We start from the raw sequence: 23,134 nt of genomic DNA on the forward strand, positions 1-23,134 counted from the left end.
AGTCGGTCGAGCGTCCGACTTCAGCCAGGTCACGATCTCGTGGTCCGCGAGTTCGAGCCCCGCGTCAGGCTCTGGGCTGATGGCTCGGAGCCTGGAGCCTGTTTCCGATTCTGTGTCTCCCTCTCTCTCTGCCCCTCCCCCGTTCATGCTCTGTCTCTCTCTGTCCCAAAAATAAATTAAAAAAAAAAAAAAAAAAAAAATATTAGAGAAAATTTTTTTTAACTGACAGGAGTTTCTTCTCCCTTGTGTTGGTTCCAGGGGAAATCAGCCTTGTGGTCCCACCTGTTACATTATCAGGAAAACCGGCAGAGAAAACTCACATCAGGAAGCCTCAGTACCTCAGGTAAGTTGGTCTCTGTAGCATTGGGGAGAGCCCCCTTCATCCATTTTCCCATCTCCCACTGGAGTGATCATCTGCGGTAGACTATTCCAGGTCAATGAAGCCTTTGTCTGAAATGTTTTCTTTTTTAAATATTAAGCTACTTGGCTGTCTGACCACAGAGTGTGCCAAAGCAATGGGGTTTGCTTTCATGATGTGTTTCTATACTTTTTTTTTTTTTTTTTTTTGAGTAAATTCTACATCCAACATGATGCTTAAACTCGTGACCCTAAGATCGAGAGTCGCATGCTCTACTGACTGAGCCAGCCAGGCGTCCCTGTCTCTATACCCTTTTGATGAGTGAGATAGGTGACTTATATCAGCAAAAAGCCAGTGTTTATAAATTTTTTTTTTTTTTAACGTTTATTTATTTTTGAGACAGGGAGAGACAGAGCATGAACAGGGGAGGGTCAGAGAGAAGGAGACACAGAATCTGAAGCAGGCTTCAGGCTCTGAGCTGTCAGCACAGAGCCCGACGTGGGGCTAGAACTCACGGACTGCGAGATCATGACCTGAGCCAAAGTCGGCCGCTTAACCGACTGAGCCACCCAGGGGCCCAAGGCCAGTGTTTAAATGAATTTAGGTTTTCAGTGAATTTGTGTGTTCTGGTGTCCTGTGTTTGGAATAGGTTGTCTTCATAGTTTTTTGTTTTATTTCTCTGAAATGGGCATTGAGATGATCTATCAGTTAAGAGAGCCTGTTTGTCAATGTGTTCTACCTTAGAGTTCCTCAGAGTCAAGGCCTGATGTGAATGATCCCTTAACACTTCTTTTTCCATTTCTAATTTAATAAAAATATTAGAGTTGGCAGGGACCCCAGAGATTATTTAGTCCAGCCCCTTTATTTTACAAGAGGAGGAAACCGGGATCCAGGAGGAAATGAATTTATTCAGGATCACACAGGGTATTCATGGAAGAGGCCAGATTAGGAGCCAGGCCTCTTGTCTCCTGGTCTGGTGTTCATTCTGTAGTGCCCCTTCCAAGACAATACTCCTCCTTCCTTTACTTCTTGGCAACATCTCCCCTTTGCATCATCCTTCATTTTCTTCTCTCTGCCAGGAAGTTTGTTTACTTTTCTTGGGTATTCTTATCCTAATGGTAAAGATCAGTTCAAATGGAAGTAAAGAGATAGGCATGAATTCCGTGGTTTCTTTCCTCTTGAGCTAATTGACTTCAGCTAGCACTGAAAGTGGGGAGAATAGTTGGCTGGAAACCAGGTACAAGAGCTTCCTAAGCAGCTTGATAAGGAGTTCTTTCATCTATTCTCTGGATATTAGAACAAAAATTCTTCTCAGGAAGGCTATAGAAGTTACTGCTGAGGGATAGACTATATAGCCAAAAATTCTCAACAGTTAAATGATGAAGATACTATGTTTTATGTATTGGACCAGACATATGGATATAAATATACAATCATACCTCAGAAATATTGTGGGTTTGGTTCTAGAGTACCACAAAAAAACTGAATATTATAAGAAAGTGAGTCAGGTGAATTATTTGGTTTCCCATTGCATATAAAAGTTATATTAATGCTACACTGAAGTCTGTTAAGTGTGCAATAACATGTCTAAAAAATGTATATACCTTGATTTAAAAATATAGCTAAAAACAATGCTAACCATCAGTTGGAGCTATCAGCAAGTCATAGTCATGGATCACAGATCACCATGACAAATATAATGACAATGAAAAATTTTGACATATTGTGAGAATTACCAGAGTGTGACACAAAGACATGAAGTGAGCAAATGCTGTTAGAAAAATGGTGCCAGGGCAACTGGGTGGCTCAGTTGGTTGAGTGTCTTGAGTCTCTTGATTTTGGCTCAGGTCATGATCCCAGGGTTGTGGGATTGAGCCCTGTGTTGGGCTCTGCACTAAGCATGGAGCCTACTTGGGATTCTCTCTCTCCCTCTGCCCCTCTTTCCCGCTCATGTGCTCTCTCTCTCTCTAAAATAATAATAATAGTGGTGCCTGGGTGGCTCAGTCGGTTAAGCACCCGACTTTGGCTCAGGTCATGATCTCATGGTTCACAAGTTTGAGCCCCACATCAGGTACTCTGCTGTCAGCACAGAGCTCGCTTAGGATCCTCTGTCCCCATCTCTTCTTGCCCCTCCCCCGCTCTCTCCCTTTCTCTTTTAAAAATAAATAAAAACATTAAATAACAATAGTGATAATAAAAATGGTGCCAGTAGACTTGCTTGACACAGCGTTGCCACAGACCTTCAATTTGCAAAAAACACAGTATCTGTGAAGCACAATAAAGCAAAGCATAATAGAATGAGGTATGCTTGTATCTAGAGATCCTAAGCATTCTGGAACATGTTCTTTACGCACTTGCTTGGCTCTTTTGTAGCCCATTTTGAGGCAAGACCAAGTACATGAGTAGTAGCTCCAAATGGAAATAGTGCTTCCAAAGGTTAGTGATGAGAACATGCTGGATTAGGAGCCAGAAGATCTGTGTTCCCTCCAGTCCTGATTTTGCCACTTGGTGACTGAGGCAAAGCAGTGTTCTCTGAATCAGTTCCCTTCTCTGTGATACTTTCCTTGGCTATCTAACTTTAGAGGGTTAAATGAGATAATACGGGTTAAGAGTATAACATCTGATACCTAGTAGGTACTTAATAAATATTCATGAAATGCTAAGTGTTACCAAAGTAACCATTTCCTGTACAAATTTGGGTAATCAGCTCTTTGGATAATCCTATCTCTTGAGACATGAACAACTTTTTTGTTCTAGGAATACTTCTTGATTCAGAACGGAGGAAGTCTGATGCCAGCTCAGTCATGTCTCCCCTGCGAGTCTCCCTCATTCAGGATATGAGGTGAGTCTGGGTTCATATATAATAAGCCACTAAAAGCCTGTTTTCAGTTACTCCTTAGGTGTCTACTTTATTTTTTTTTAATTAAAAAAATTTTTTTAAATCTTTATTTACTTTTGAGAGAGGGAGAGACAGAGTGTGAGTGGGGATAGAATACAGAGAGAGGGAGACACAGAATCCAAAACAGGCTCCAGGCTCTGAACTGTCAGCACAGAGCCCGATGTGGGGCTCAAACTCATGAACGATGAGATCATGACCTGAGCTGGAGTCGGACTGAGCCACCCGGGCACCCCAGGTATCTACTTTAAATAGCAGGGTCTCAGTGACTTGGGCTTCTATAGCCTCTCTGTTAACCAGGAAGCCCTCCTTATTGGTCTTGTGCTTCATGATGCTGTTGTAGAGCTATACAAGCAGTTGGGTTTCCTGACAGTTTTGGCGAATTATACCAGAGTTATCACAAGACCTTAGGGTTCCAGGGTTAGCTTGGCTTTTTGAGAACTGTGTTATTCCCCCTCAGCCCCCCAAATTGTAGTGAGCCTATCTGCAAAGCTACATGGAAGCTGAGGATTTAGAGAACAAGAGAGATGGGCTCTCACCAGGCTTCCTTGACTTTACAGGGGAGGTATTAGTAGTCAGTTCATTTTCTACCCCACTCCCCATCTCCTTTTTTCTATTCTCCCTTCAGGCACATCCAGAACATCGGGGAAATCAAGACTGATGTGGGAAAGGCTAGAGCGTGGGTGCGATTGTCAATGGAAAAAAAGTTACTTTCCAGACACCTGAAGCAGCTTCTCTCAGACCATGAGCTCACCAAGTAAGGCCATTCCACCTAGATTAGAACCAGGCTCCCAGGAATGGTGGGGAGAGATTGGAAACTCTTGTGTGGGAAGGGAGATTATTCACTACATCATTTCTGTTGTATTCAGCTGAACTCAAATTGCATATGAAGGTTTTGTAGCTTTTCCTCTTCTCCCTCTTTATCTATAGAGGGAAAATTCTGTGTTTGTTCTTCCTACCTTTTTTAATCTGCATGTCCTCAAATAGCTTTCTTAAAGAGATAATGAGAAGGATGGGGTCCTTATTGGGTACTTGAGAGTTTTGGGGCTCCCTTCTCCTTACTGCACCCAGGTGATTTGTATACCTCTTAGGCACAGGGCATTTTTTGGTCTCTTTCCTGTCCTAGGGAGGAAAGGATTAGAGAATGAAAAGAAAACTTCTAAGAGCTCCCCTTATCTGTTTTGTTCTCTCCTGAGCTCAGGGCCAGCCCAAGTCCTTGCTCTTTCTCTTTCCACCCTGTCTGAGTCTCCCTAGAGCTCAAAAGGGCTTTCAGTTAACCTTCCTAGACCCTCTCCCTCCACGCTTTCCACCTAGAAAGAGGAAGGGGAGAGATTCCATCACACTCACACTCGCAGGGGCCATTAGCCTACAGTTCCCTTCTCTGGATTTGATATTCCTTGTATACTTTCTGTACCCTAGTTACCAGGGGAGGAGCAGGAAGGAGGGCTGTCCTTCTCTGCCTCTTGGACTACCACCTCTCTACCTTTTTCTGTGTTTGGCTCTTTCTTCATTGGCAAGCCTGTTGGGCACTTTTGTTTAACATTTCCGTAGACATCTTTTCATGGTGTCCTTTATTATTTGACTTCTCCAAGGATGATAAAGCAGAGGAGTGGACCTTGGTGAAATTTAGTGTAGCCAGTTGATTAAACCTGCAGAATCTATTTTTATTCAAAGTGAAAATAAAAATTTTTAGATTGTTTATTGTGTATAAATAACAAGCAAGAATTAGGTTTAAAACTTTGATAGGTTAGAGTTTAAAACAGCAATTCTTACAGAACTTAAAAATTAAAAAAAAATTTTTTTTAATGTTTATTTTTGAGAGAGAAGGAGACAGAACACAAGCAGAAGAAGGGCAGAGAGAGAGGGGAGACACAGAATCCAAAGCAGGCTCCTGGATCTGAGCTGTCAGCATAGTGCCTGATGCGGGGGCTTGAACTCAAGAACAATGAAATCATGACCTGAGATGAAGTCAGACGCTTAACTGACTGAGCCACCCAGGCGCCCCATTAAAGCACTTAAATGTGATTGCCTATAGATACATAAGGGTTTAGGAATAAAATTTGGAGATTGGGAGAACAATTAAAAGAGAACAAGTGAACATGTAAGTGTGGAATTTGGAATGGACATGTTTGAATTCCAGCTTCTGGGGACAATTGTGTGTGGTTAAAAAAAAAGAAAAAAATCAGTGTAGCAGGACAGGGCAGCAAGCCTTTCCTGCTGGCCAGTGTGGACATCGTCATCAGGAGGACAGAGAGGCATCTGAGAGGGGGTCAAGCATAAGAACTTTGTGAAGTCTGGGGCAGTGTATAGGTCTAGGGTATGTTTGATCTTAAAGGCCTAGGCAATAGCAAATAAGGCACAGACTTTGGTCAGGAGGCTAATTTTTCTTTCTCTTTCTCTTTTCTCTTCTCTTCTCTTCTCTTCTTTTTCTTTCTTTTTTAAATTTTGGTTTCTTTAAACCATAGCCCTATTAGAGGAAATAAGCTCAGAAGTTACTCAGTCCTAGAAACTTTCCATCTGATATCCTGGCCCCAGTGCTGCTCCAGTGAATGGAAAATGAGTTTTGCTGCCACAGATTGTATTTTGGATGGGGTATGGGGAGAAAAAAGGGGCCTTTCATCAAAACCTGCTTACTCCTTCTCCCTATTCTGTTCTCTCTTATCTTTCTCTTCAGTCTACTTAAAGTTTTAGCCACATCATAATCATACCACTCACCCTTCTCAGGATGTCTTTAGTCCTTTCAGGGCCTGGTCGGAAGTTTTCTTTGCCAGAGTTTGCCTAGATGCTCCAGAGACTTGGTCTCTTCTTCCTCCAGGCACCCATAGCATTTGTCACAGTATTTGTTCAAACCTGCTTCACAACTGATGGGCTGTATTATTATCTAGTTGCTTGCTGCTTATTACAATTTGCTTTCATTGAGGGCATGAATGAACATGCTGCCTAGCACCTAGAAGGTATTAAATTGGGCACATAAAATGTGTGCATAACTGCACAGACAGGAGGAGGTAGCCTTGGAGAGTGTATCTTGATACAATGGTCCTGACTCTGCGATTTCCAGGTAGCCTCCAACACTGTTGACAGCTTGGAGAAGGGGGTAAGGTTGAGGCAGGATAAGGGAGCTGTATAGTTTAGGGGGAAAAGTTAGCTCCTATACAGTGAGCTCACGTGGTTTCTCCTTGACCTCCCTACAGTGATGCTGTGTGGTAGCTGCTCTACCTTGACACTCACTTTGCATGACTGCCGTGACCTGATATCATCCTGTTCTTTTTCTCCCCCTACTCTTTCCAGGGTGTTGGCTTCCACATTCCCCAGTTCTCTGCATGCACACACATTCTTTTCACGCTTTTTCTCTCACTTAGTGATCTCACCTATTCTCATGACTTCTGTTACCTATCCGGTGACTTCCACATCTGAAGCTCAAGCTTTGACTTTTCTTCTGAGCTCCAGTCCTGCATTTATTTCCATTCAGATATCTTACCTTTAGCTCAGAGAGAACAAAACCAAGTTCCACAGAGTCTTCACCATAACCACCTTTCAAATTTTTTTTGTTAATGTCACCACTCTTCTCTCTGAACCTGCTTTGAAATTTGGTGTCTAGTTTGACTCCTTGCTTTGCTTTACCTTCCACATGCACATTTCAGGTCCTTAACTTCTGCCTCCACCTGTTTTCTTATCTGGTGCTGCTGTCTTAGTTTTACTCGTATGCCCTTTCACCCCTCAGCTACACTAAAATGAAATTTTCTGAAACTGGTTGTGGCTTTCTACTTCTAAGGTAAATTGCCAAAACTGACTACTTGTAGGGCAAGTTGCAAACTCTTTAGCCTGAATATTTAGAGTCTTTCTTCATTTGACTGTGGCCTAACCTTTCAGCCTCATTGCTAACTGATCACCTCCCTGGGTCCTCAACTCCAGCCAAACTGGTTTTCACACCCCGTCCTCTTTCTTCTGCAACACCTGTCTAAATTCATGCTGTCCTTTAGGCCTCTCCTTTTCTAGGACCACTGAAGCTTATTGCTCTTTAAATTCCCAGAGAGAGCCTTTCACTTGCACCTCATTATGGGCAGTGTTATACCATGGCCTTTACCTAATTTATTCACCTGGACTGTATTTGAGGATAGGTGTTTCTCTCTCCAGCACCTGCATATAGTAGGCCCTGGCTGGTGAATTAATCTCTTGGGTGTGCCTTATAAATAGAACCTCACAGGTTTACTAAATCTCTACCTCTTTGGCCATGGTGATTGCAGTCTTGGCAGCCAAGATGGTTACCTTCTTGGATTCTCTGTGTGTTTCTCTGTGCTGAAGGCCTGTGCACATAGCTATTTATGTCCCCTCTATTTGGGGAAGGTATCATTACTGTTGCAAAGTGTCTACAATGTCAGGCAAAGGAGTTGGCCTTTGATAAATAAGTGAGGATGGGGATGGGGATAGGAGAAAATTTGAAAAGAGGGGAAGGACATGATGTGTGCAGCTCTTCCTTGCCTGTGACCTGGGTCATTCCCTTTATTAACTCTGAAACTGTCCTGTGCTTACATTCACATTCAGAACAGTGTTCTGACTCAGGGGTCTTAGGTCTGCTGAGGGTGTGAGGCTGGCTTTGGTAATGAATGGCAGTCACAGACCTTCTGCCATTGCTATTCCCACAGCACACACTAGCTAGTGATGCCTTAGCTAGAAGCCTGAGAAGGCCTGTGTCATCCCTGAGGGGTGATAGTTCCAGCCCCCAGTTTAGGAAAGGAGGTCCCATGACCTCTGACACCGCATTATAGTAGCATCAACCCTTAGACACGGGTAGAGTTTGGTTTTTATTGTTCCTGCTGTAGTTTCAGCCACTTTCCCTCTAGCCCTCATTTCAATGGAGAAGCCGGCTTTGTTCCATTTTTTAGGTGGCTCTAAGGAACTTGAAGCTTGACATCTTACTCTTCCCTTAGCTGTCTCCTTCCAGAACTGAGTAATTCTAGTCTCTTTCCCCTCCTTTTGGCTGGGGGACTGATGTATTGCCTCCTCTCCGACAGAAAGTTGTACAAGCGCTATGCCTTCCTGCGCTGTGACGACGAGAAGGAGCAGTTCCTCTATCACCTCCTCTCTTTCAATGCCGTTGATTACTTTTGCTTCACCAATGTCTTCACAACTATCCGTGAGTAGCCCTGTGTTCCCCAACTAGCCTTCTCAATGCCAATCTTCATGAGCTTGCTGGAGGCTAACTCACTGTCCCCTTTTTAAAGAAAGAAGATTGCCACTTGCACTTTCTACTTGCCTTTTGCTTCTGTGGCAGAGAGGTGCATTAGCCCTCCTTGGAGGTTGTTTTTTCTCCAAAGCTTCTTATTCTTGTTCTTAACTGGGAAGTTCAGTCTTTTTGGCCATCGTGTTGTTACTGTTGTCCTAGTACTGCTCTGGGGACCTAAGGCAATGAAGGTGGAGTGGAGTTGGGCGGTTGGTGAAGTTCACTGCCCTGTTTGTACACCTGTAAAGAAATCTCCCTTTTGTTTTGGGCTGAGGGAATCATTCAGCATCCTGGGTTTCAGACCAGCCCACAGGGAAAGACAACTCTTCCTGAAGTAGCAGAAAAAAATCTAGGTTGTGGTGGGAGATTTGGGTCCAGGCCTTGCTGTGTCCTAACTCATTATATTTCTGTGAGCAGAGTTGATCTCTGCTGTGGGCCTAAGTCTCTGTTTACAGAGTGAGGAAGAGGGTTCAGTATGGTCTAAGGAAGGGCCTTGAAGCCTTACCTTTCTTTGGTGCCAGGATGCCCTGTTCAGTAGGGGGTAGTCCCTGAATTTGCCCCATGGCTCATTGTGTGGCCAGTGACTCAGCAGCTTCAGCAGTGTGGAATCTTGTTTCTACATGACACCCATCCTCTCTCTCAGAGATGAGGGTTTATAGGCTACAGGAGAAACAACACTGTACTGGAGCTTAGGAGATTCAGGGGAACGATTTCCCTTTCGGTACCTCAGAAAAGGCATTGTAAGACCGGTATGGCCTCTCTGGAGATTGTTATTAGAGTTCATGAGGTTATAGACTGAAAAGTGCTCTCCAAAGCAATTCAATACAACATGGAGTTGGTGATACTATTTAGGGAACAAGTTCACTTAGCTCTGGGCCTGAAGATGGGTTTGGATCTTTGATGTTTGGGTAGTAACCCTAAGAGGAGTGAGACTGAGGGTAGGATTGGCTAATATTCTAAGCCAGCCAGAGATTAGGTCCTGGGACCTGCTGCTCCCAGCTCCGCTGGGGCCAGTACAATAGGGGCCACAGTTATGCCAGCACACCTGGACAGGTCAGGGCCCTTTCAGGTATGGGAGGGATTCCTGATCCTTCTCAATGCCTTTGTGGCTTCCCCAAAACAGTGATCCCGTACCATATCCTGATTGTACCAAGCAAGAAGCTGGGAGGCTCCATGTTCACTGCCAACCCATGGATCTGCATCTCTGGAGAACTGGGTGAAACACAGATCCTGCAGATTCCCAGGAACGTGTTAGAGATGACTTTTGAGGTATGTGTTATCCAGGGACCACAACCCTAGGCTCAGTGGGGATCTGAGTTTGTAACAGCTGCCTACAGAAGTTTTCTGCAGGGTTTTATGATGGTCTTGCCCTTATGGTATTATGCATCAACACAGTTGACCTGTCCTGAGATGATCAGAGGCCGGAGTCAAGGATTGGCCCAAGGACGAGGGAGCCCACCCTGTCTAAGTGGTCTCTGGCTGGAAGGCACTTACTCATCTGGACTTGCGTGTCTCCCTGCCCACGGTGTATTGAGAAATCCCCAAGAATTCTTTCAGTTGCTGAGCCTGTGTCACAGACAGCTCTGAATCTCAGACTGCTTCTGCTCTTAGGCCCTATTCTTCCTCTAGGTAGTAGCACCTTCTTTCTCAGTCATTTCCCCCTCATGAGACAGTGCTGTACTACCAGCCTTAGTGGTAGGTGGAGCCATGAGTTCTTCCTCTGCAGATGCTGAGGGGCCAGATTGCAGGCAACCAGTCAGATCTGTGCCTCTGAGCAATGCCTTTCTTTTCTCTTATTTTCTTGACCTACACACCTTCTTTATCTGACTGTTCTTTCACAGTGCCAGAACTTGGGGAAGCTCACTACGGTACAGATAGGCCATGACAACTCTGGACTGTATGCCAAATGGTTGGTGGAATATGTGATGGTCAGGAATGAGATCACAGGACATACCTACAAGTAAGTGTTCCCTCAGCTAAGATATCTAAGATAGTGGAGCAAGGTGTACTGCCAGGTGCCAGGGGCTGTGTTTGATCTGTGGGTATGTAGAGTTCTCAAGAAGACTCTTTAGGTTGTGGTGGACTGAGGTAACTTCCTGTTTGGCCCTGTCTTACGTGCCTGAAAAGAATTAGGAGAGATTTCCAAGCAAAGATATATGATGTTGCTGTACACAGGTTCCAGGCCACCCATCATTCAGGTGGCTTCTCGATGATGCACAGTGGGATGAATGGGCAGGGTCTTGAGGGATCCCTAGCCTGGTTTCAGAGCCTGTCTCCAAGGTTTGGCTTTTTGATGGCTTTTGCTGAGCAGCAAGGAGAAGGGACACTGGAGGAACTGGCAGCTCTGACAGGCCATTGCCTGACCTTTAGGTTCCCATGTGGCCGGTGGTTGGGAAAGGGCATAGACGACGGGAGCCTGGAGCGGGTCCTGGTTGGGGAGCTGCTCACGTCCCAGCCTGAGGTGGATGAGAGACCGTGCCGGACCCCGCCCCTGCAGCAGTCCCCTAGTGTCATCCGGAGGCTCGTTACCATCTCACCCAACAACAAGCCCAGTAAGTGGGAGGAGGGCTGGGCCCTTGTGCTACCCAGGTGGGGGATGTGGGCACATCTCTGGAAGCCCTGATATGGGTGTCCAGATCCCAGCCTATGCAGCTGCCTCAGGAACCAGCTGTTCTAGCAAAGTAGCCTTAGGCATTTGTCACCTTCCTCTCAAGAATCAGTGTGTGTGTGTCAGGCTCAGGGGGTGTCACACTCCTTAGAGGTCTGGAAGGAGAAGGGAGAGTTCATACAGCCTGCCCTGGTCCTCTGTACCATTTTGTTTGTGATTCTAGAAAGGAGAGGGATCTACTTTCTGGCCTTGTCCTTCATGATTCCTGGGCCTCGCAGCCAAGTTGTGGACCTCTTTTGGTTGCCAAAGATTCCAGGGTAAAATGGGAAATAAACTTTACCTGTATCTTTTAGAGACGGAACTCTAAGGTATTAGCTTTTGCTTTCCCCCCAAGATTTTAGGAAGGGCTAGCTTAGCAAAGTTGGATAGGCAAGAGCCACTGTTTCCAGGGTCCAGCTTCCCAGTGTCCTGCTTCTCCCATGAGCCCTTCCTATGTCCTCAGTCTTGTGCTCAGTCAGCTAAGCACTATTAGCCTCTGAGATTGGTTAGGGATGTCTTCTTGATTTTTATCAGAGCTGAACACTGGGCAGATCCAGGAGTCCATCGGGGAGGCAGTCAATGGAATTGTGAAGCACTTCCATAAGCCTGAGAAAGAGGTGAGCCTTTCTGCCCTCCAAACCTGGGCTTTATATTGAATAAGAGAGAATGATCTTTTTCCAGGGCCATGTACTATGGGCAACGCAGAGTCTAGAGTGTGTGTCTCAGTTTGACATTGAGCAGATTGTTTCCTCAGGGGCCTCTGCCTTAGGTTACCCTGTTTTCACTATACACTGATGACCCAACAGAGTCCCTGGGCCCCTCATGAACAGTGTGTATTCCTGTCTTCTTCTGGATTTGTCTGAGCCTCGCTGAACGGAGGTCACTCTGGCTTTGTCCCACTTCTGAGGACCCAGATCCATCATCTGTTCATTAGCTATTCACTGACAGCTGCTCTGTGTCATTCACTGTGCCGGGTACTGGGGGAAATAGACAAGATCCCAGCCTATCTTTTGCTGCCCTCCCAGCTGTGGGCTATGGGTTTGGGGAAGCAGTGGTGGGAAGGCAGTTTGGCTGAGGCAAGCCTGGCACTCTCTCCTGTTTCCTTCCATAGCGAGGCAGTCTGACGCTGTTGCTCTGTGGAGAATGTGGCCTTGTCTCGGCCCTGGAACAGGCTTTCCAACATGGATTTAAATCCCCCCGGCTCTTCAAAAATGTCTTCATTTGGGATTTCTTGGGTGAGTTGGACCAGGGTCTGAGGGTGGGAAAGCATGCAGAGACATGGGAACTCACCAACATAATGTGGGTGCTGAACGCTGGAATCTGAGAGGCAGAAGCCCAACCAGGTGACTCTCAAATTAGATCTGTTGTTTGTTTGCCTTGACTTTTCTTGAAGTTACTCAGTCCTCACACTTTCTCCTTGTAGGTCCAAAAGGCCAGTTGATAGCATTTGGAGCCCAAACACTGTGTTGTACCCACTTGAAGAATTTTTATACAAGAAGTTTCTCCCTTAAGGGTTTCTTTTTTCTTTTTTTTTTCTTTTTTATCTTCAGAGTAGAGAAAGGACCATTTTCTATCAAGGGCCACATAAAGAAATTTAAAACCTAAGAACAGGGACTTTACATTTTGAAATGTGACCAATGATGTCAAAACGTTCATGTTACTCACATTAAGTTACCTAGCACCAACATGGAGAGGCCCATGGCTAGTGGCCTGCAGGGCAGTCATGGATGGGTTGGTTTTGAGAGCCTTTGTCACTGGCAAACTTTTCTGCTCTTCACAGAAAAAGCACAAACCTATTATGAGACTTTGGAGCAGAACGAACTTGTCCCTGAGGAAAACTGGCATACAAGGGCCCGGAACTTCTGCCGATTTGTCACTGCAATCAATAATACTCCCCGGAACATTGGCAAGGACGGCAAGTTTCAGATGCTGGTGTGCTTGGGAGCCAGGTACTGCAGCCTCATGGCCCAGAGTGCACGGCACCACCTTGGAGGTGGTGCTGGGAGCCTAGTGTGGTGCAGGGGGTGGGAGCAGCTAATGACCAGATGCCGCCCAACAGGTGAGACCTTGGAAACCCTTAATTTCCTTCATGTACCAAGCCTATGTGTGGGGATGTGTAGGGGTGGCAATGAGGGTGTGTGTAACTGGGTGGAGGCCCATTTTGATGGGAAGGAATAAAACCATCCCACTGGTGAAATTTGAAGTAGAGTATATCTAGTCATTCCTTCCAACAACCATTCAAATGTTCCAGGCCTGATGGAAGACAGTGGGAATGAGCTGAATAAAACATGGTCCCTACCATTTAGAAGCTTACTTGTCCTAATTAAGTACAGTATAAGGCAGAAGGTTGTGAGAGTCCCAAAAGGAGCATTCATAAGGTATGCTGAAACTGTAGAGGAGAAAGATCAGAGAGGGGAGGAGGTGGTATTTGAGTTGAGCCTTAATGGAAGGGTAGAAGTGGGGAGAGAGTTTGAAGCAGACAGAACTAGCAGAGAGGCCCTAAAGGAAGCAAAGAGTGTGGGGTTAGGAAATAACAGGTAAACTTGGGAAGGGCAGTTGTAGGAAACAGTTGAAAGGATGGGGGCCTTGGGGAGCTGGGACAGGGAACCCTTCCATATCAGAACAGAGTTGTTTAAACAGGCGACTGAAATGATATGAATTTGATACCATGGGTGGTATGCATCAGAGTGGATAAGATTGTTAGGGACTATTCCAGTGGGTGACATGAGGGTGTGAAAACCAAATAAATTTAAGGCAGTAGTTTATTTGGGCCAGGGAAGAGAGGGAGTTGGCGTTGTACTTAAAAACGGACTCTGGAACCAGATTGACTAGGTTCATATTCTCAGATCAGCCATTTCCTAGCCATATGAACTTGGACAAGCTATTTAACCTTTGTCAATTTCTTCATCTATAAAGTGGGGCTAGTAATAGCACTAATAGCACCTACCTCATATCACAGGGTTGTTATGAAGGTTAAATCTCTTAAAACAGTGTCTGGCACATGCCAAATGCTATGTGGATGTGAGCTCTTAGGATTATTCCTGGTGGTGATAGCTCTGGGGAGGAGTAGTGCTCTGGGACAGATGGGCTGTTGAGATGGAGGAGGTGGTGTTGATTGGTCCTGGAGTCTGGTTGGTGGTGGGCTGGTCTAGGGAGGCAGGGGGAGACAGGAGAGGAGGTGTGGGCCTCGTGGCAGGTAACTGGGTTGATTTGGCTCAGATTGGGTTGTTGTCCCTGGGACTGAGTAGTCCCTAATAGGAGCCTTTTAAAGCGATGTAAGGCCTCTTTGCCAAGAGCTATTAGGGGAGGGAAAGGGGGTTGGGGAAGCTATCCACTTCTCCAGCTTTAGACTTTGTTCAAGGAGTGATGGAGCAAGTTTCCTCCTTGGCCTTGTACTAACTGTCTCCCTTCCACTTCCCTTCTGACCCATCTGGACTGACCCTTCTCTGCCAGAGATCACCTCCTACACCACTGGATTGCCCTGCTGGCCGACTGTCCCATCACCGCACACATGTATGAAGATGTGGCGCTCATCAAAGACCACACACTTGTCAATTCCTTGATCCGCGTGCTGCAGACATTGCAGGAGTTCAACATCACGCTGGAGACGTCCCTTGTCAAGGGCATCGACATCTGACCTCCCAGCACCAGCTAGCAGTAGGACCGAGAGAGACTCACCCTGCAGCTCTGACCCTTCTACCCAAAGGGATTTAAGCGAGTTGAGCAGGAGACGGAGAGGAGATGTACACTCACTGTAAAAAGAAAAGTAGAGGATTTTTGGAATAAATAATCTATTTTAGAGTTTATTTGCTGATTTGCTTTTTACACACTTTCATGTGAAAGAGTGATAGGGAGAGGGAGACGAGGTTGGTGCCGCTTATTTTGAAGCTGGTGCCCTCCCTCGCCGTGGCCGCTGCTGGGAGCCTGCGGCCTCCCCAGACTGAGCCTGCGTCGCGGGCGGGGCAGTTCTGCTTCCTCACTGCGCTGGTCATGAGGCCATTCCACATTGTTTTTAAACTAATGTTTTCTAGATTAACATTGTTACGGATATTTGGCTTTCACCGGCCACACACAGGTGTGCTGGGTGGGAAGCCCCAAGCTCCAATCAAAGGGATTTTTAGCAGTGCCTCTGTAAGCACTGATGAGTCAGTCCCACATCTTTTCTGTTTCTGTCAGTATTATTTGGAACGGAGACATGCCGGGATGCACCATCATGCAGAAGATCATGCTTCCTCTTGGCACACAGCTGCACAGAAGTAAACATAAGCATGTCTTAACAGGGTTTCTTTTTCTTTTTTTTCCTATTTATTTAACCCTCCATTGTGTGTTTTAAGTCTTTCTTTTTCTTTTCTTTTTTCTTTTTTTAAAGAAGGAAAAAGCTTGTCACAGTCTAACTGGCTATGTTATTATTGTTAAATTTATGTTGTTTTGCAACCTAGAAACCAGCTACAGTATGGCCCACTTAATAAAACACCTGAAACAAAACTGCATGGATCCCTGACTTTAATGGGGGTTTATGAGCAATGGGTGGTGGGGGGCTACGGTTTGGTCTGTGTGAGAGGACCAGTGCGAGCTCCTCCCTCCGCAGCTGCCCAGGGTGCCCCTCAGGACCTGGCATCTCCTGGGTCTGGGTCCTTCCCACTGCAGCACCATGAGCTTTCATAGTTGTCAACTTAAATGGCTGTTTGAGAAGGATGCAAATAAGGGTTATTTTCCCACTCCACAGAGGAGGAGGCTGAGGCACAGAGGGGGAAAGACCTGGCCAAGGTTTCAAAGGTTGTCACTTGACTGAGACAAGGGTGGGTGTTTCTTGAAGGGTAAGGAAGACCAGGGGTGGAAACATAAGGCACATGAGACCGTATCTGCCCTCGGGGGTGGGGCGGGGGGGGGGGGGGGGAGGTTTTTCTTGAGAGAAGGATTTGTTTTTCCCAGGATGATAGGTGGTAGAGCTTTATGAGAGTCCTGGAAACCAGCTTCCTTCAGTTTTATTCTTCAACCAAGCTGCTTTTGCAGGAAGTTCCAGAAATGTAGCATGGTCAGGTAGGTAGTGGGCTCAAACCAGTTCATATCCTTTTATGCTTCCGTGATTTTGCCTGTACTATTCTCTCTGCCTGGAATGTCTCCCCTGGTGCCTACTTCCTGTTCATTGTTCAGGGTCACTTTGGGAGTCACACACTATGAAGCCTTCCCTAATCTTCCCTGGGCGCAGTTAATCATTACGTCATTGTGTTCCTGTAGTTGCTTAGATGCTGGCACCTCCTATCTGGATTATCATTGCTGCTTTCATGTTGGGCCTACCTCCCTAGGCTGTGAGCTCCTGGAGGGGCCAGAGAAAGTCTGTCCTTCATCTCCATCCCTGGTGACTGGCTGGTGGTGGTGAGTGCCTACCTAAGGCCTTTGAAGAGATGAGGAAAGGGACTGGTTTTGAGGACAGCTGCAGTGCAATATCCTGCCAGCAGGTGGTGTGAACGGGCCATGGGAGTCCAGTGTTTTGGAAGTTGGGGAGGTAGGCAGCATTTCTGGAGTGGGAAGGGAGATTCCTGGCTGGACAAGAGGGGCAGCATGGAACTCACTGAATGTATGTCTGTTGTGGGCCTAGGCCAGAGATGACCTTAAGCTAGGTGTTTTACACACAGACTTACCCCTTTTCCTCACAACTCTGTAAGGCAAGTATAGATTATTGCTGGTTTATAAGTGAGGAAATTGAGTGTCAGAGAAGTATACTTACTTGCCCAAGGCCACACATCCAATAAATAGTTTGCAGTTACCAGAACTGTCTCCAAGCTTGTGGCTTTTCCACTGACAACTACTTTGCTTGATTCAGGTCTCTGCTCAGATGTCCTCAGAGAGACCCATCCCGACCACTCTAAAATACTAACAGATCCCATCAGTCACTTTTATCCCCTTATTCTGCTTTATTTTCCTTGTGAACACCTACAATCATTGTACTAATTATTTGCTAATTCTAAATGTTAGTTTTATGAGGGAAGGACACAAAGTAGCAACTGGCACATAGTAAGTACCCAGTAAGTATCTGTGGAATAAATGAATTCATTGGCAGTGGTTAAGATGACAGACTATGGAGCCAAAAGTCCTTCAGTTAAATCCCTGCACTGCTAATGTGTCCTAGAACAAGTTACTTAATTCCTGAACTTCCATTTACTCCCATCTGTAAAATGGGAATGATGATAATAATAGTGCCTGCATCTACTAGAGTTGTGGTTACTAGTTGACTATACATATGTCTGGAACAGGGTCAAATGTGTAGTAAGTGCTAGATGAATATTGGTTGTTCTTACTACCCTATTGTATCAAACCCTGTTGTCGTTCCTGAGACCCAGACCCCCTGTCCTCAAGGAACTCAGAGGCAAGTGCTGTGGGGGAGTATGACACCAGGGAGGGTATTGACCATGATGAGTTGTGCTCAGGGTAGGGGATTGTCAGAAGGAGTGGATGTTGAATATAGACAGAACAGTGTGAGCAAAGGCATGGAGATTAAGAAGTTTGGGGAAGTCTAGTGCTAGAGTCAAGTCTGAGATGGGGAGGGGAGCAGATCTGGGAGCTCCACACCCACAAAGTAGGAGACAAGGAAAAGGCTGACGGTATCCCACAGCCTTGAACTTTGCTTGTGCTCAGTAGATGTGGGCTGAATGAAAGACCACATGCTGCTGACCCAAAAACCAGAGCCGTGTCACCTGCATGTGGCATTCCCAGTGCACACTTCCACCTGTGAAGAATATTTCTGCCACTTTCAGCCCTCCTATGTGACGTGAGGACACCTGTGGTCAGAGCACAACTGCTGGGTTGAGGCATGACAACTGTGTATCTCCGGTGCAGTGTGTGACCTGAAAAATTACAACACACAACAGACTCACCCACAATAGGTCCCTGCATCTTAGGGGATAAGGGGAGGGAGTCTCTTTTAGGCAACCTAGGAGTACTTCTTTGTCTTCCAGCTTTTAGGTGCTCATGCTAGTCAAAGGTAGATGACACTGTATGTGGGGATGAGTCTAACTTATAGAACTATCCAGTCATTCATGGTTCTGTATGGTGGGTGTACAGCACCCAGCACTTGGATATGTGCTTTAGTGGAGGGTGCTAGTGGCCTCGGGCAGCCAAAACAGTGCAGGAGCAACACCTTTTCCAGCAGTCATTGCTGAGAGAGTGAGTGTGAATCATGTTTTATAATCAAGACTCTTCTGGGACCATCTATCTCTCTATTCCTTCTAACAGCTGATTCTGCTGTGAATGTCTCACTTTCTACTGTATTTTGTTTTATAATCTGCAAATCCTTTTTGAAATGATGTGTGATTGAAGAGAGCAGACGTGTTCAGTAGCTCAGTATTTCAAGGATGCTTGAGTCAATTGCCTCTCCAGTAGCTCTGGGTAGATCAATGCATTCAGTTCAAGTGCTGCCTGCTTCGGCATTTGCACCTGCTCTAATTCATTGCTTCTCAGATTCTAAGATTTTAGAGACTGATAAATAAACAAGCACACAAATGAGCTCAGTGAATTATTGCAGAATGAGCACCCTTGTAACCACCACCCAGGTCAAGAATAGAGCTTTATCAGCCTTCCTGGAGTCCTCCTTGTTCCCAGTCTCAGCTCACTCCTTCCTTCCAACTTCTTGACCTTTATAATAACCACTTCCTGAAGTTTATTGTTGTGTAACTCAAGTGTACACCCCTACATGCTATAGCAGTCATACTGGTTTTTAACTTGATACATCTTTAAAGTCTCTTTTAATCGAAGGGGTCCCCTCTACCCCTTTATTTTCCTTACAGTTTGTCTCTGGAAGAACCTGGGCTATTTGATATGTAGTCCCACAGCTTGAATTTTGCTAATTTCATGCTGGTGGTGCAGTTCAATGTGCTCCTTCATTCTCTGCATTTCCTGTGAATCAGCGGCTAGATCCAGGGACCTGATTTGCCTCAGGTTTGATCCCTTTGATGAGACCCTATAGGTGGTGGTATACTCATTCATCAGAAAGCATGTCATATCTGGTGTTCACTTTTTAAATTTCTTCTTATTTTCTTATTTTAGAGAGAAAGAATGAGGGTATGAGCCAGGGAGAGGGGCAGAAGGAGAGAGAGAGAATCTTAAGCAGGCTCCATGCTCACTGTGGAGCCCTGGACTCGATCCCACTACCTTGGGATCATGACCTGAGCTGAAATCAAGAATCAGATGCTCAACTGACTGAGCCACCGAGGTGCCCCAGTGTTCCCTTTTTTTGATATTAGCAGCTGTCATCCTGTAAGTAATTCCCTGGGGGGTTGCAACATGGGGATATTCTAATCTATCATTTTGTTTCATTTATTAGGTGGAATAATTTTATAAGGAGATGCTGCCCTTCATGTATTTGATTTCTCAGTAGAGTGTATAGGAAAGGTGGGGTAAGTGCTTACTTACTTAATTCTTTTTATTAACTTTTAAGATAATGTAGTGGACTGGTTCCCTGCTATCATCAGAAGGTGGCTATTTTTTTAATTATTATTTTTTAGGGTTTTTTAAAAAAGTTTATTTCTTTTGATAGAGAGAGAACAAGCAGGGGAGGGGCAGAGAGGGAGAGAGACAAAGAATCCCAAGCGGACTCCATGCTGTCAGTGCAGCACCCAACACAGGACTCAATCCCATGAACCATGAGATCATGACCTGAGCTAAAATCAAGAGTTGGACGCTTCACTGACTGAGCCACCAGGCACCCTGGAAGGTGACTTTTCTTTTTAAGTTTATTTATTTATTTTGAGAGAGCACAAGTGGGAAGGGGCAGGAAGAGAGAGGGGAGAGAGAGAGAATCCCACGTGGGGCTCGAACTCATGAACTGCAAGATCATGACCTGAGCCAAAGTCTGATGCTTAACTAACTGAGCAACCCAGGTGCCCCAGAAGGTGGCTATTTTTTAAAAATAATTTTGTGAACTCACAGACTTAAGTGTATTTCATGGGTTTCATTCCATTGCACTTACTATCTTTATTGTCCCGTCTTGCCTGTTGGGAGCCTCTTCAAATTGCCTCCTGAGTTGGTTGACATGACTCTGGCAGTTGCTTTCTGAAATTTCAAGATGACCTAGGCTCATCTTGTACATTTTCTGTCCCAGGATTCAAATCAGTTATTTATGAAGCAATTTCTCTGGGTTTCACATGTATTTTACCCATCCCTAATGTATAAAGGCAGCCCTGCCACCTCCTGTTGTTCAGGCCCAATGGTTTCTGCCAAGATGGTGTCTCTTGTCTTCTGCTGCAAGAAGTCCGAAGTACCATGGTGGCAGCTGACACTTGTGGTTCAATGCACTGGGACCTACAGAATAGCTCTGTGTCCCCTCACAAGATTGTGACTCCTCTGGGGACCATTACTTCCATCTTTGCAGAACTTATATGTAACTTCCAGATATACAAGGCACAATGTCCTTCAGTGAGTCCTAGGAAGTAATGGTAAGTGTGGTCACTCTTTCTTCTGCCTCTTGGTTCCTAGACTTGAGTATTTTTCCTTAGGGACTTAGCCCCACATAAAAGTCTCTGATGTAATGCAAATACTAGATTCTGAAAGATGGCACCCCATTCTTACAGATTATTGCCTCAGATGATCGAAGCCACTGCTTCACTTGTGCCTTCAGTAGGCCCTTCCAGCTCTCTTTGAGATTGACAGAATCTGGATGGTGCAGTGTATTATATGACCTGTATGGTATATATGACTTAATGCTATGGCCCACTCCCTAACTTCCTTTACTGTCTAATGAGTATGCTGGTCGGATGCTATGCTGGATGGAATTCCGTACCTGAGGATTAGGTATTCTCTAAGCTTTTGGATATTGGTGCTGGCTGAGATTCTATGGACAGAAAAAGCAAACCTATTCCCAGAATATATCTCTATCCCTGTGAAGAGGAACTGCTGGCCCTCCCAGAATGGAAGGGGCCTGATGTAGTTGATTTACCAACAAGTGGCTGGCTGGTTTCCTCAAGGAATAGTGCTGTATCTGGGCTGAGCATTGGTCTCTTTTGCTGGCAGATTGGACATGCAGAGACAGCAGTAGCTAGATTAGTTTTGGAACATGGGAGTCTGTGCTGTTGCGCCTATGTGTGACCTCCATCTCTGCCACTATAACCAACTCCATTCATATGCCTGTTGTGCCAGTTCCAGGATGGCCAATGACAAAGTGGCTGAGTCATTTAATCTACTCAGTTGTTCTTTTTGGTGGTAGATGCTCTCTGGTGTGTACTGACGTGTGATACAAAAATCTTCATACTTTGTGCCTACTCCTAAATGTCCAGCCACATGCCTATTCCCCAGACCTTCTTGTCTCCAGTCTTCTTGATGTTTTTCTTCCAGTCCCCTGACTAGTCAGCTAGACCGTTGGCCACTGCTAAGGAATGTACATGTAGTCTCCTGTATATAACCCTCTTTCCATAACCAGGTGTACCGTTTGCAGCTCTGCTCGTTGGGAAGATTTCCCCTTGCTTTTCTTTGCTTCCCACTGTCTTTCAAGGCAGTCCCTGAATGTGATTGTCATGTAGCCACTATCCATTTCTGTTTTCCACCCACATACGAAGCTGACCATCAGCTAATCAAGCTTGGTTACCATGTCCATTTTTCAGTGAACTACTATTCCATTTACAGTGAACTACCCGACTTTATGGTTTGGTAGAACCCAGTTCATAATGGGAAGTTCTTGATGTATTGTCACTTGATGCTCATGGTCAAGCATTTCATCTAAACCAGGGCCCAGTCATGTGCCAAGAGCTGTTTCACAAAAGGTATATAATTCTCTGTTGCACATGGCATGGTTTTGCTCCAGAATCCCAGGGGCCTACTTTGTGATACTTTCTAATTGTTGAAGCTGGATGAAGTACACAGACACTCATTAAATATTTTTTTTAATTTCATTTTTAATTTTTTAAAATTTACATCCAAATTAGTTAGCATATAGTGCAACAATGATTTCAGGAGTAGATTCCTTAATGCCCCTTACCCATTTAGCCCATGCCCCCTCCCACAACCCTTCCCGTAACCCTCAGTTTGTTCTCCATATTTATGAGTCTCTTCTCTTTTGTCCCCCTCCCTGTTTTTATATTATTTTTGTTGCCCTTTTCATATGTTCATCTGTTTTGCCTCTTAAAGTCCTCATATGAGTGAAGTCATATGATTTTTGTCTTTGACTAATTTCACTTAGCATAATACCCTCCAGTTCCATTCACATAGTTGCAAATGGCAAGATTTCATTCCTTTTGATTGCCGAGGAGTACTCCATTGTATGTATGTATGTATGTGTATGTGTATACACACACACACACACACACACACACACCACATCTTCTTTATCCATTCATCCATCAATGGACATTTGGACTCTTTCCATCCTTTGGCTATTGTTGATAGTGCTGCTATAAGCATGGGGGTGCATTTGTCCCTTTGAAACAGCACACCTGTATCCCTTGGATAAATGCCTAGTAGTGAAGTTGCTCGGTTGTAGGGTAGTTCTATTTTTAGTTTTTTGAGGAACCTCCATACTGTTTTCCAGAGTGGCTGCACCAGCTTGCATTCCCATCATTAAATTTTGCATTGAAATTTTTTTTTAATAAATACGGTTCTTGCCTTTATGGAGTTTGTAGTCTAACAAAGAGATAGATATCAATTTTTAAAAAGTCACTCAAATGTTAAGTTGCAACTGTGATAAATTCTATGAAGACACCCAGTGCTATGAGAACCTAGGGGATTTGGCCTACTCAGTGAGGTCAGGAGGACTTCCCTGAGGTTGAAGGTTGAAATTGACTGGGCAAGTGGGGAGGAAGGGAAGACTGTCTAGGTAGACGAAGCAACGTTATACCAACTGTCTGTGCTGGGAAGGAGCATAGAGTGTACAATTCCAAAGGCTGGCTTGCACAACTGGAGCAGAAGATAATGGGGAGTGTGGTGGGGCTGAGGCTGAGAGAGAGCGGGAGCCCAGCTATGCAGGGCTATGGAGACCACCTGAAGGACTTTTATGTTTACTATTTGTGCTCTGAGAAGTCATGCAAA

The 23,134-nt window shown here is 45.2% G+C and overlaps 1 protein-coding gene across 6 annotated transcripts in view; it reads left to right on the forward strand.

Moving 5' to 3' along the window:
- DENND5A (DENN domain containing 5A) overlaps nt 1-15,607 on the forward strand; it is a 118,991-nt gene extending 103,384 nt beyond the window's left edge. For 5 of the 6 annotated variants that reach the window (XM_078433190.2, XM_078433192.2, XM_078433191.2 and 2 more), the window contains 11 exons: nt 259-343; nt 3,116-3,200; nt 3,883-4,011; nt 8,267-8,388; nt 9,599-9,744; nt 10,317-10,435; nt 10,846-11,027; nt 11,657-11,739; nt 12,234-12,357; nt 12,903-13,071; nt 14,576-15,607. In XM_078433190.2, coding sequence (XP_078289316.1) covers nt 259-343; nt 3,116-3,200; nt 3,883-4,011; nt 8,267-8,388; nt 9,599-9,744; nt 10,317-10,435; nt 10,846-11,027; nt 11,657-11,739; nt 12,234-12,357; nt 12,903-13,071; nt 14,576-14,759 — 1,428 coding nt within the window. In that variant the 3' untranslated portion in view covers nt 14,760-15,607. The remainder of the gene's footprint in view (nt 1-258; nt 344-3,115; nt 3,201-3,882; nt 4,012-8,266; nt 8,389-9,598; nt 9,745-10,316; nt 10,436-10,845; nt 11,028-11,656; nt 11,740-12,233; nt 12,358-12,902; nt 13,072-14,575) is intronic. The other variant, XM_078433195.2, reaches the window with a different exon arrangement.
- Nucleotides 15,608-23,134: the final 7,527 nt, after the last annotated feature.

The sequence above is a fragment of the Panthera onca genome, chromosome D1, assembly GCF_046562875.1.
Source record: "Panthera onca isolate mPanOnc1 chromosome D1, mPanOnc1 haplotype 2, whole genome shotgun sequence".
NCBI lineage: Eukaryota > Metazoa > Chordata > Mammalia > Carnivora > Felidae > Panthera > Panthera onca.